General features: G+C 34.7%; 1 protein-coding gene across 1 annotated transcript; it reads left to right on the forward strand.

Moving 5' to 3' along the window:
• Positions 1-9256: 9256 nt before the first annotated feature.
• On the forward strand, positions 9257-11938 carry LOC121969618 (PI-PLC X domain-containing protein At5g67130-like). Its single transcript, XM_042519813.1, has 8 exons — positions 9257-9477; positions 9564-9686; positions 9790-9927; positions 10004-10102; positions 10197-10500; positions 11079-11302; positions 11384-11470; positions 11714-11938. The coding sequence occupies exons 1-8, from the start codon at positions 9370-9372 to the stop codon at positions 11900-11902; spliced, it is 1272 nt and encodes a 423-aa protein (XP_042375747.1). The 5' UTR covers positions 9257-9369; the 3' UTR covers positions 11903-11938.
• Positions 11939-13314: the final 1376 nt, after the last annotated feature.

Raw genomic sequence — 13314 nt, forward strand, 5'->3', positions numbered from 1 at the left:
GATACATTTCATGATTCAACAATATGCCATAAGCATAAGTGAATTATGAGTATCATCCTATCACCTCACATCTATATTTAGAATGTAATACAAGTCATTGTGAGATGAAATGAAGGTAACCTCTACTTAGCCCTTTTTATCACAAATTTCTATCAAGGTTAAGTGTTCCCCCTTAAGGTCTTAAGTTAACCATTTTTCAAAAATAATTTTAAATATGACTTTAATGGTTGACTAAACCAAAAATCTTCTAACCCTTGAGGATTGATTTTGGCACCCAATGGACATTTTTTTCTAATTGGGTTAACCAAATATTCCTTAGGGATCCCTTTTCTATATCTATGGTTCTTGTCTTGGATTGCCCCTAGCAAGTAAACAATGGTAAGTTTTCTCATTGTTGGGTTCATCATAGCCTAATCTCTTTTTCTTAAAATTTGTCCTTTGGCTCCCAATGATCATGCTTAGGGTATTTGAACCAATTTCAAATTTTTTAAGGGCTTTAGTAAGATATTCTACCTTTTCCCTTAATCTCTTATTTTCTTCTTCTAAACATGAAACACTTAAACTAGAAGAAGCGTGTATATTAGAGAAATTATTTACCTAAGAAGACATGGATTCTAATTTTTTCTCTAAAATACTAATCTCATTTTTCAAGGATTATTTTTATTTTTAGCCTTAAACAAATCTTCATTTGTACTTGAAATAATTTTGACTAAAGTATGAGTGGGTAGATTGTATACCTCACTTAACGAGAACTCTGAATCCGATATTTGCCCTCCCCCTTCACTTGAGCTCTTTTCTTCTTCATTTTCGGATGAAGTGGAAGCTATGTCATCAACTCCCATTAAGGCAAAATGAGAGACATGGTGTTCTTCTTCTGATGATGATGGATCATCCCATGTTGCCTTTAGGTTTTTGACTTTCTTCCCCTTTTCTTTAGTCTTCTTCTTTTCTTCCTTCTTCTTCCCTTCCTTCTTCAAGAGAGGACATTGATCCCTCATCTGTCCTTCTTCTTGGCAATTGTAGTAAATGACCCTCATAGTTCTACTCCTGCTTCTTGAACATTTCCTAGTATGAGATTTGTTAGTTGAAAAGTTTTTAAATACTTTTCTCATTTTCCTTACCATATATGCCTCTTGATCACTATCCATTGAGACACTTGATTCTTCAGAGTCAGAGGATGGTGGTGATGAAGACTTCTTCTTCTTACCCTTTTTCTTGTTTGCCACAAGGACTACTCCTCTTGATCTATGGGTTTCTCCATCTAACCCTTTAACTCTAGTTTTGTGGAGCTCCATTATTAAGACGAATTCATCTAGAGAGAATTTCTCTAGGTCTTTAGAGTAATAGAATGAATCTACAATTGAGCTCTAAGTTGTGGTTGTTGGGAAAGTATTGATGGCTTTCATCATAATGTCTCGGTTGGAGAGTTTCTCACATACACTTGTTAGTCCACTCAAAATTTCTTTAATTTAGCATGAAGTGAAGATATATTTTCTCCTTTTTAACGTTTGATATTGTTGAGTTGAGTTTGGAGAATATCTCTTTTTGCCAATTTTGCTTCCAATGTGCCTTTATGAAGCTCTATTAGCTTTTTTCACAAATCTTTGGCACTAGTGTAGTTTTCAATCATTGTTACTTCTTGTTGGGGAAGAATATTTAGTAGATGATGCAAGACTTTTGAGTTTGCTAAATGTTATTCCTTTTGCTTTTTTTTTCTATCTTGTTTTGTTGATTATCATGTTATTTTTATCCCTAGGTATCTCAAAACTATTTTGTATTATTAGCATTATATCGAAATCGGTATAAAAAAATACCTATATTCTTTTCTTCCACTGCGAGAAGTCTCCCTTGAACTTTGGTAGTTGGATGTGTGAGCCGACTATTTCGTTGAAAGTGCTCTTCTCAGTGATTAGACCGTTAAAAGGCGTCCTCACTCTGATACCACTTACTGAAGGCTAGTGGCCGACAGAAGGAAAGTTGAATAGCTTAGTCACCCCAAATCATTTACCTTCCTATAATGTTAGTGCGTAGCGGAATAATAACAATAAAAACAAAGTAAGAGAGAAAGCAAACACTAACAAGATTATGTAACTGATTCGGAGATTGCTTGGTCCTACTCCATAGTTTATTCGTGAGGTAGACAATCCCTTAATTCGTCGGTGGATTAGTCCCCGGTAATCTCTAACTAATGCTTTCTTCTTCTCGGTGGAGCAAACATCTCACAAAGCTCTCTTCCTCTTTATAAGATGAAAACTTAGATTAGGAGGAAGAGAATTGGCTTAGAAGTTTGAGCAAATGACTTAGGAGAATTCTAGCAAGAATCAGTAACCTCCTTCATCCCTCAAAGCTTCCTTAAATAGAGTGGAAAGAGTTGATCACAAGACAACTCATTTCCTGTGCACCAGTTGACTAGCACTTCTATCAGTTAACTGGTGTTACCGTTGGATGTAGCCAACGGCTACTTCGCAGAATCAAGGATTCTGCCAACGATCATCAACGGCCACTTATCAGTCGACTGGTCACTGCTGGCTAAGTAAATAGAATATTTCTATTTGTTCCTAGTCGACTGCTCAGTCGACTGGTCTTGGTTACATACTTACACTCATCCTCTTTTGAGTCATCCTTTGAAGCCCTCTTCATCGGCCTTCGTCCCTTAGATGCACTCGAGCCCGCGACTCCTCTTCATGCATCCTTCGTGTTGCCTTGAAGTTTGCTTCCCTCGGCTCCACTCTATTGCTCCTCGTCCGGCGATCCCTCCAATGCCTTCCACATCATCCTTTATCGTCTTAAGGACCTGAGCCCTAGGATGAGCTTCCCAAGCTTGGCTGCATCAAGCTCCTCATGTGTATTTCACCAAGTTCTGCATGACTCAAACACACATATCAAACCAATATGAAAGTCTAACTTAAACTCTTTGACACACACATCAAAACCATGATCGTGCCCGATTAAACTTAGGTCGATTGCTCCCACAATTGGTAATGACCAGAAGGATCATGTTTTTTTGGAAACGTATGGCTGATTACTATAACAAGCATCGATCCACTGGAACTTTGACTAGAAGCTATCAACAATTAAAATCACATTACTATAAGTTTGCACCGATGGTAAATGAATTTTTTTTGTAACTTCTAATAATTTTTATACTCATTGTTAAAGTGGTTAGAGTGATGAGAATGTGTTAGAGAGCGCATTGAACATGCTGAAAGCCAACAACAGTAACAAGGACTTCAAGTATATGCATGTGTGGAAGGTTCTCAGAAATTATGAGAAATATGCTTAACAATTAGTTGCTTATTACTCTAGCAAGAAGGCAATGACATCCGAATCAATGGGGAACACGTCAACATCAAATCTAAATACGAGTGTTGATGTGGATGACTCTAAAGTCCACATTCGTCCGATAGGGCAAATACAATGAAGAGGAAGGGCAAATCCAAAGTTAAAGAGAGTGACATAATGGAACAAAGTATCGATAAAGACTGATAAAATATTAAAGAATATCAAGTATAAAAAAATGACTTTACGAGAAGCTAAGATCTTTCATAAGGATTATGAAATTCTTATGAAGGATACTAATGAGATGACACCCCGATAATTTCATATATATATATATATATATATATATATATATTGAAAAAATTAAAGAGAGATGTGGTAGGATGTAGATGTGTTTAAATTTTTTTAATATATTATTATAATTTATATCTTTTTATAATACTTTTTATATATCTTAATACTTATGTAATTTTTTAAAAATTATTAATGTTATTTCATGTTAATAATTTATGAATTTAAATTTTATAAAAAATTAATTATATATAAGGTAAAATATGGAAAGATAAGAAATATATATAATAAATAAGTATGAGACCATGAAAAAGTTGTTGAGAGGTTTTTTTTTTATAGTAGAGAGATACATGGGCGGAATTAGAAACAAAAATAGGGGGGGGGGGGGGGTTGAATTGCATAGATATTTTTTATGGCTAAATAAGAATATTTAATAAATAAAAATTTTACATCAACAATGGTTTTTGTTTTGAGTGGTAAATTATACTACATATACTTCCTTAAGAAGTATTAACACGTGAAAAATAGCTAATAAAGTATCACAACTTATAGAAGATGGATATACTTGAAATTGAAACATTAACATTAGCATAAAACTTATTGAAAATTTTATGTAGGTTAATCACTACCAAGATAATAATTCCAATAGATAATACAAGATGTTAATCATCATTCCTATTAGCAAAACAGAGCCAAAAAAAAAAAAAAAAACAGAAGGTAATCATCATGCATCACATGTTTAAATTCCTGTCAAGTTTCTCCCCACTAAACTTTTAGACCTTGATATCTCAAGGGTTACAGAAGTCTACCTTTCTTCCATAGGTGAGCTTCATTTCTGAGTTAGCACAGAAGTTTGTGACGACTGACGAGTCGGTACAAGAGAAGACAATTGGATTCTACGAGACTGCATTTGTTGAAAATGTTGTAATATTTGCTTATTTCCAATTATAGAAAAAAAATATCCTTTTCAATATATACAACTAGACTATCATTCATTTGTTCATTTATTCATGCTCTTTCAGCTGTGTATCTGCATTTACCTTCCTCCATATCTATGGGACCGGCTCTAGGGGGGCCGCTGATATGGCGGTTCCACATTTATTCATCTCCCATTCTATTACATAAATCAGTCTTCACAAACTTCATTACAGAAAAAACTCGTTCAACAGAAGCAGTTGCAATTGGTAAAACTAATGCCAATTCTATCATACGATAAACCAATTGGAAAACTAAATATTTTTCAGTTTCAACTAATTTCTGAGCAAGAATTCCTAAGTCGTAAATTGAAGAAAAGTGAGAATCATCCCATAGATTATAAAAGTAACTCATAAGTTGTTGTTCTAAAAATAAATAATCAATATCAAAGAAGTCCTCGGGATAAAAATCAGCAAGATGGATGAGTTTATGAACATCAAATTGAAAGAAAAAATTTCTTGGATGAAGACATGATATGCAACCAAATAATTCTGTACTAACTTCTAAAAAATAATTATTCATCTCTTGCATAATTAAATCAACAACCTAGCATTCAAATTTACAACCATATAAAATTAATAATCAATGAAATCTCTTTAAAAAAAAAGATTTTTAGAAATAATACCTAACAAAAAATCTCCACACGACAATGATAAAAATTGGTGATGAGTTGCCCTCTACGCCTGCCATGACCACGAGTTAACATATTGTCCTCCATATTAAGTATTGGAATCATATTCAATTCACAAAATGTGTTAACTTGTTTCAAAATTATCTGCTATCCATCTTCCCTGAAATCTTGTAGTCGACATTTCACACTTCTAACCAAGAACACGACTTGAATAATATTTTGATCCCCTTGTTGTAGGGAAAGTATAACTCATTTATAATTCCCAATATATACTTCATCAAATGTAACACAAAAAATAAATTGATAACTCTCATCTTCTCAATTAAAGTTACAGTAGCACCTTTATTCGTAGAATAAGAGGCATCATCATATACATTTCCTAACACTTCTATCACTGAAGACCACATAGAGCATAGACGAAGTAATGTTAAGTAGTGTGATCCCTAACGAGTATCTCCAGGCCTTGCTAAATTAGTTTCTTGAATTTTTTCTTTTCCCCTCGTGATTTCTCCACTTTCCAATTCAATAATTATCTTATCATATTGAATCTTTCTAAGTTGATCTCTCCTCTTACAAGATGCTCCAGACATGGTGGCATACCCAAAAAATTCACTCACAGTAAAATTGTCATGGGCAACAACAATAAGAATTAATTGGAGCTGGTGAGAGAAATAGTGAAACATACATTACAAATGGATTTTCTTATAGTATCAGAGATTTCAACTATTAAACTTACCACACATATTTGAAGCCTTATCATATACTTGACATCTCAATCTAGATAATGATAAACCATGTTGCATAAATAAAGCATCAATAGCTATTTTCAAAGAATGAGAACTAGTGTTAGGCACATGCACAATTGCAAGAAATCGTTCACTCACACATCCTTCTTTATTCTCATACCCCCAAACAATTCTCATATGCTCCTTCACTGAACTGTCCCAAGCCTCATCAACCATTAAAGAAAATAATTTATCTCCAATATCATGGATTATAGCAAGTGTGATCTCCGAGGCAAAAATACGTGTTAAATTCTTTTGAATTTTTAGGGAAGTTGATTATTTACAAGAGCAATTTGTTTTATAACTTTAGAAACCTCTAAATTTTGTTGACTATATACCATTCAAGCAACTAAAAAAAAATTATGTTTATTTGAAGAACTAGTTGACTCATCGTGTCCTCGAAAAGACAACTTTTGCTTCAATAGAAAGTGTGTCACATCCAATATTACTATTAAACGGGTGTGATAATCAATTTCTATATCACGACTATGTACTCATAAAATATTTCCCACACTATACCTTTGATCTTGAAAAGACTCAAATTGTATTCTAGTATCATTGTGACAATTATTCATAGTCCCCATATGACGATTGAATCTTTCTAATGTCCTTTTCCAATTATTGTATCCATCTTTTATAAAGGTATTATCTACATTTTCTTTATTTAACAGTTTGAAAAGATAACACCAAAAACAAAATGCAGCATCTTTTGATATGTTAACTCTAACCATGTATATTTTTTATACCAAGTTCCTTGAAAACTCCTTTCTTGGTTACCAAAAGTTATTTTTGGATACAAATGACCATTTGGTTGACAAGGCTTTTGGAGTGCATACTCTCTTCAAGTTTGATCTCGAATAGCAATATCAAATTCTACAATTGGTTTTCGTAATCCCGGATCACTAACAATATCATCGAAATTTAATTCTACACGGGATTGATTTTCCACTTGTTCAATAACATTCGACTCATTAGAGGAGCCGGAGCCGGAACTATAAGTTCATTTAAAAAATCTCTTCATATCCTACACAAATAAATAACTAAAAAAAAATTATGTAATGGAAAATTACAAATGTAATAGAAAAATATATGTTGAACTAAAATTTTAATAAACTACCACTACTAATCTAATAGAAAACTAATGGAAAACTGAATTACAATTGTAATTCTGTACATTAAAAAAAATCAAATAATAATGAAAAACTATCAATCTAATGAAAAACTAAACTATAGTCATATTATGTACATTTTCAAAAATAAATAAATCAAATAATAAAAAAAATTAAAACACAACAAATTTAAGTTCTAACCTCATGAAGTTATGATAACCTTATCCAAATGGTGTTGGAACTTGGAGCCTTAGAGACTCGGTTGGAGAATGGAGACTAGCTAGTCTACTAGACTAGACTCTAGAGTGTTACCATGCTGCCGCCTGTCGTATGGCTATCCATGAGCAAGACTACGACTCCACAAACCATCGCACTTAGAGACTTGGTTGAAGGCTTGGCGGCTAGACTCTAGACTCTAAAGCCTTGAAGAGTTGGAGTTGGAGAGGTTACGGTTTGTGTCGTTCTATTTCTACGAAGCAATGAAGGCAAGGAAAACAAAGAGGCATTTGGTTTAATGTTTTAGTTTATTTTTTTTTATTATTTGATTTGTTTAACTTGAGCAATTGGGCCCCACTTGCCATGGTGTTTAATTAAAACGCTAAAGAAGAGGAAAAAAAAATGAAAATGAGTCCTTTGCTCCTCCAGCACAGCCGCACCCGCACCCGCACCCACACCCTCATCGCACCACATCACACTAGTGCACTGTGCACAGTGGCACAGGCATTGTGGCGCACTATCAGTGTGCTTGTGCCGCACCGCCACATGACCCACACCAACACTGGTAGCAAGCAACAAGTGTCATGGGCGATGTCCAGGTGGGGGAGGTTGAAGTCTCCTCATCCTCCTGCATTTGCATGGAAAATTTTCTATTGTCCGACGACGTCCAGTGGGCGGTAACTAGCTAGGCTAGGGGCTGAAGCCTCCCTCAATTTCCTTTGTCGGTCCACCATTAGAGAGATATATAAAATTTTTTATTTTCAGTATAGTATAGATATGACAATGAAGGAACTCTTTAATGATGCGTTTGGTTCAAGTTATCATATATAATCTTGGTTATGCGATTATCAGGTAATCACATAACCAAGGTTATGAGGAATAAAATATAACCAAATATTGTTTAGTTCAATCTAGATAATGCAACAAAAACTTGTTTATTTGAAGATTTTAATGAATAACCTAATTTAATATTTTACTATATTACCCTCAGTTACAAAACAACTATACATAATAATATTATTATTATTTAAACTCTATGTTTTTTTAACTTTTCCTTTTTCACGTTTTTTTAATGTTTATATATTTTTTATTTTTTTATTTTGTTTGTTTTTTATTTTTACTTTTTTATTTTTTATTTTTTATTTTTAAGTTTTTTTACTTTTTTTTTTATTTTTAAAGTTTTTTTTTTCACTTTTTTTTTATTTTTAAAATTTTTATGGGTTTTTACAATTTTTCCTATTTTTTTTAGTTTTTTATGTTTTTTTAACGTTTTTTTATTATTATTTACTTTTATTATTATTTTATATATATATATATATTTATGATTTTATGTTTTTTTTTATTTTTTTAATATTTTTTAAATTTTTTATGTTTTTCTCTATTTTTTAATTTTTTCTATTTTATTTTTTTTACAATTTTTTATTATTTTTTATGATTTTTTATTGTTTACGATTTTTTTTATCTTTTAATTTTATTTTTTATATTTTTCATTTTTTTCTTTATGTTTTTCTTTTTTTATCATATTTTTCTCTTATCGACGGTATTTTGGATAAAAAAAAGTTCGGAATCAAGAAAAATCTTAATTTTTCAATTATTGGTTGCATGTTCTTTTTACTGACGTATTGGATATGGAACATTATTCGAAAATTATTGATTATCTAAATTAAATAAGATTTTTATTAATAATATTAGATGAATAATTAAAATTATAAAAAAAAAAAAATCGATCAAACGCATTCTAAAAATATTCATGGCTGTCAATAGCCCAAGTCCTCCCTCATTTTAACCAAAAAAAAAAAAATAGAGATATATATGTGGGAGACGCGCGATGGGATAAATTCAGGTAGTAAGTCCTCCTTCATTGGTTGAACGACTAATTGGGTTCAAATCCTTAATCACGTGTTATCGCTTCGTTACTTTAATGACCCCCTTTTGTCTTGTCTCATACTTTACTTAATTAGCACCTAAAACTAAAAGCCGACTGCCATTCGGGCCGAGGGCACTCTCGCAGCAGCGCAGTGGCTCTCTTCCCTCTCCTCTCGCTTTCCCATCTCTTTCTCCGCCTCGGCCACGATCCCGAGCTATGAATCACGCTGCTCTTCTTCTTCCTCTTCTTCTTCTCCTCCTCTGGATCCCGGCGCTCTTCCTATTTCGTCCTTCTTCCGCCACTTGCGCTCCTCGCTCTTGTCAGGTATCACATCCCAGATGTGATCTTTTTCTTTGCCTTTGTTTGGGTGCTAGTTAGCTTATACTTCGCTGTTTTGGTACGTCACGCAGCTCCTCGATTCCTGCTCCACCGCCGCCGACTGCTCCGCCGGACTCTACTGCGGCAGCTGCCCCGCCTCCGGCAACACCCAGCCTACCTGCGTTCGCAACCAGGCCAACCTGCCCACTTCCTTCGTACTCCCCTCCCAATTTCAATGCCTTTTTTACTTTAAAAGATCTCTTTTTCCCCCCCCTCATTTTGTTGTAGTTTATGAATGAGCGATTGCTCTGGTTTCAGGTCAAGGGATTGCCTTTCAACAGGTACACATGGTTGGTTACACACAATTCCTTCTCGATTGTGGACGAACCATCTTCCACCGGCGTTCCCAGAGTTACTTTCTACAACCAAGAAGACACCGTCACGAATCAGCTGAGGGTTAGTGCTCCACATTTTTTCTCTGCTCATTTTGATGTTTCTCTTATTCTTCTCGTGCTCAATTGTCGATGTCTAGAATGGTGTGAGGGGCTTGATGCTGGATATGTACGATTTTGAGAATGATATATGGCTGTGCCATTCGTTTCAGGGGCAGTGCTACAACTTCACAGCATTTGTGAGAGCACTTTCATAATGTTCTCGTTCTTTTAGATATCGTGTACGTCTTGTGGTATTATCATTTAGAAGGCATTGTTGGTCCATACTTGTAGGAGCCAGCGATCAACACCTTGAAGGAGGTTGAGGCTTTTTTGTCTCAAAATCCTTCAGAGATAGTGACCATCATCATCGAAGATTACGTGCACGCTCTAAAAGGGTTGAGCAAACTGTTCGCGGATGCAGGCTTGGTCAAATTCTGGTATCCAGTCTCCGAAATGCCGAGGAATGGGATGGATTGGCCAAGTGTGACTGATATGGTAGCAAAGAATCATAGGCTGCTGGTCTTTACCTCTGATGCTTCCAAGGAAGCTAGTGAGGGTATTGCCTTTCAGTGGCATTACTTTTTGGAAAATGAAGGTAAGTTTCTGGAGATGTTATTCCAAATTAGTTTCAACCATCATTTGTTGGGCTCTTGAAATTAATACCTAGAATGTTAGATGGCCAAGTGATGTTCTCGTGATATTTATTTTAATGTAATTTTTTGAGTTGTTGAATAGTTCTCGTGTTAATTGCATTTCTTGATTAGGAACTAAAGGTTAACTATACTCTATATACATGTTCATTTCTTATCTTATATCTGTCTAATCTTCTTAAAGTATTTTTAGATATTGTAATTTGCTTATAAGCTCTTCAGTCACTATATTTCTGGGTACTACTTCTCAAATAACCTTAATTAGGGGAAATATGATGTTCTAACCAAGAATTATAAAAAGCTTAGTATAACTGGTATGACATATATCTAAACTATAAACTTTGATTAAGTTTGGTAAGTTATGTTTTCTTTACTTGTCTATCACTTTGGGCACCAAAAAGGGACGTATGGTTTCACTAAAAATGGTTATACCTGTGGATTGTGAAATTCTTTCCCTCTTTCCTTTCTTTCGTTGACTTGATTTGCAAGGTCTAGACTGTTTCTTAAAGTGTTGCCATGGCAGCTGGAGATCCAGGGCTCTTACCAGGTTCATGCCCAAATAGGAAGGAATCACAACCATTAAATTCAAGATATGCATCATTATTTTTACAAAACTACTTCCCCACAATGCCATTCGGAAATGAAGCTTGCAAAGAACACTCTGTTGGACTTGCTGAAATGGTTGATGCTTGTTTTAGAGCCGCTGGAAATATGATGCCCAACTTCATTGCAGTAAACTTTTACATGGTACTATCAAGTGTCAAGTTCCAAAGTGAAAAATTCTTAACTTGTCTCATGTCCCTAACTAGAGAATATGTATATATCTAGAGAAGCAACGGAGGCGGTGTTTTCGACATACAAGATCGAATAAATGGACTTTCACTTTGTGGGTGCAGTACTATCACTGCCTGTCAGGTTTGTTTTCATTTCACTGCGTGAGTTTCAGTTTCTGTTGTTGTATCATGTAAATTTACTTTAGGGATTTATTTATTTTTGATAAAGTTGATTAGTTCTCAAGCTTAACTTTTAAGGAAGAACCCTTAATGTGTGAACCAATACACCACAATTGATTTGTTCAAACAACACGAGTGAAAATTTAAGATTTGAACTTTGAATCTCTTGTCCCAATACTATATCTTAATAATCTTACCTTTTCAGGCTGGAGCAGCAACAGGAGCTTGCAAGAACACAGGATCATCCAATCTGCCTTCCACCATCACTGGAGGCACCTATTCTGGTTACGTCGAGTTATCAGGATCTGTTTCGTTGTTCCAATTTTCTGTTGGCCTGGTAGTCCAACTGGTTATGGCTGTGGGTACTGTTGCATTCATTGTATTAAATATTTGATCTTGGCATATTTAATTTATTTTCTTCGAGTATAAATCAATTTTCGTTTGTTCTTTCTCTCATCGACTCTAGTACAATCTATTGGCTTGATCAGTAGGCTTGTCGGACAGTTGCTGGGTAGCTAGTTTGATCACGTTGATGGAGCCAAACAGGTGGAGCATACGCATAGGCTGAGCCAGTCTGGCTTGTCTTTGTGAATGAGTTTATTCAAACCGTTGATTCTTTTTAGGTCTTAGACAAACCATTCATGTACTCACACATGAAATACTCTCATCATTGACATGATATTTGACGAAATTGTAAATGTAATTGAGAATTTAGTTTAGCATAAAGCGTATAACTTCAAGAGTGACTGGTTATATTGAATTTATTCAATTTTTTTTTCAAGTCCCAGCAAAACCCCCACTTGCTAATGATGGGCAGGGAGATCATGTTCGAATCAAAGAAAACAGTAGGTCCTTGCCCTCGATCCAAAATCTATTTTTTTTAATGGGATGAAAATTTTGAGATCTTAGTTAGTGATACGGGAATTTATCAAAGGCTCTCACGTGTATTCCCAAGTTAAGATATTTTATTTATGTGAATGGGAAAGTTAAAAATGGATCAATCAGAATAAAGAATATCCGGTCAACCAGGATGAAGATCACTCGGACTGAGCTAGCGGTCCAAGTATCCTATCAATTTGTTTGGCTGTCAAGTACTCTATCGACCAGGACGAAAAATGCACGATCATACTGAATCGATCAAAAGACGCAACTAGTAAGAAGGATGATACGAGAAAGAAGTCAACGGACTCGATGCATCCGAGCAATAAGGTGATGTGGAAGAGTACATCGATGGACGTGCACGATGTTCGAGGAACGAGAAACTGGGAAGGAAGCCTACTCGAGAAGAAGATCAGAGTTGGGTTTGGGTGAGTTCAACTCGGGTTAGCCGGAGCATCACCCATGCAAAGAAGATCAGCTAAGGAGCTGATTTGCCTTAGGGAAGGCGCTTTCAATGGCTTGGAAGGTGTCTTCCATGAACAATGTCGAAGACATCTTCCAGCCTGTTGGAGGCACCTTCAATAGCCGTTAGCCGAAGATAAAACTTTATCTTCAGTGGATAAAACTTAGCCTATTGAAGGCACCTTGGACCCACTTGAAGGCACCTTCAAGATACGGATAAAATTTTCTAGAGGCTATAAAAAGATTCCTGGAGCTAGGAAATTAATAATAACTTTTGCATTCAATTTCTAATATCTTTCTAAACTATCAAAGAGTGTAAGAGGCTTCTCCACTTTCGACGAAGGAGATTTTTCTAATACTTTCATCTGTCTTGGATTAACAATCACCTATATTGTAACCAAGTAAATCCTGACTTTTTTACTTATTTTTTTAAGTTATTATTTCTTTTATGTTAATTATTTTTTC

This window comes from Zingiber officinale, chromosome 4A (genome assembly GCF_018446385.1).
Source record: "Zingiber officinale cultivar Zhangliang chromosome 4A, Zo_v1.1, whole genome shotgun sequence".
NCBI classification, from domain to species: Eukaryota; Viridiplantae; Streptophyta; class Magnoliopsida; order Zingiberales; family Zingiberaceae; genus Zingiber; species Zingiber officinale.

Bases quoted from the DNA above. Each gene is read 5' to 3' on its own strand.
- LOC121969618 (XM_042519813.1), top strand. From the start codon at position 9,370: ATGAATCACGCTGCTCTTCTTCTTCCTCTTCTTCTTCTCCTCCTCTGG. The intron at 9,928-10,003 runs GTTAGTGCTCCA...GTCGATGTCTAG, and splicing joins CCGTCACGAATCAGCTGAGG to AATGGTGTGAGGGGCTTGAT. The intron at 10,501-11,078 runs GTAAGTTTCTGG...TTGCCATGGCAG, and splicing joins TTACTTTTTGGAAAATGAAG to CTGGAGATCCAGGGCTCTTA.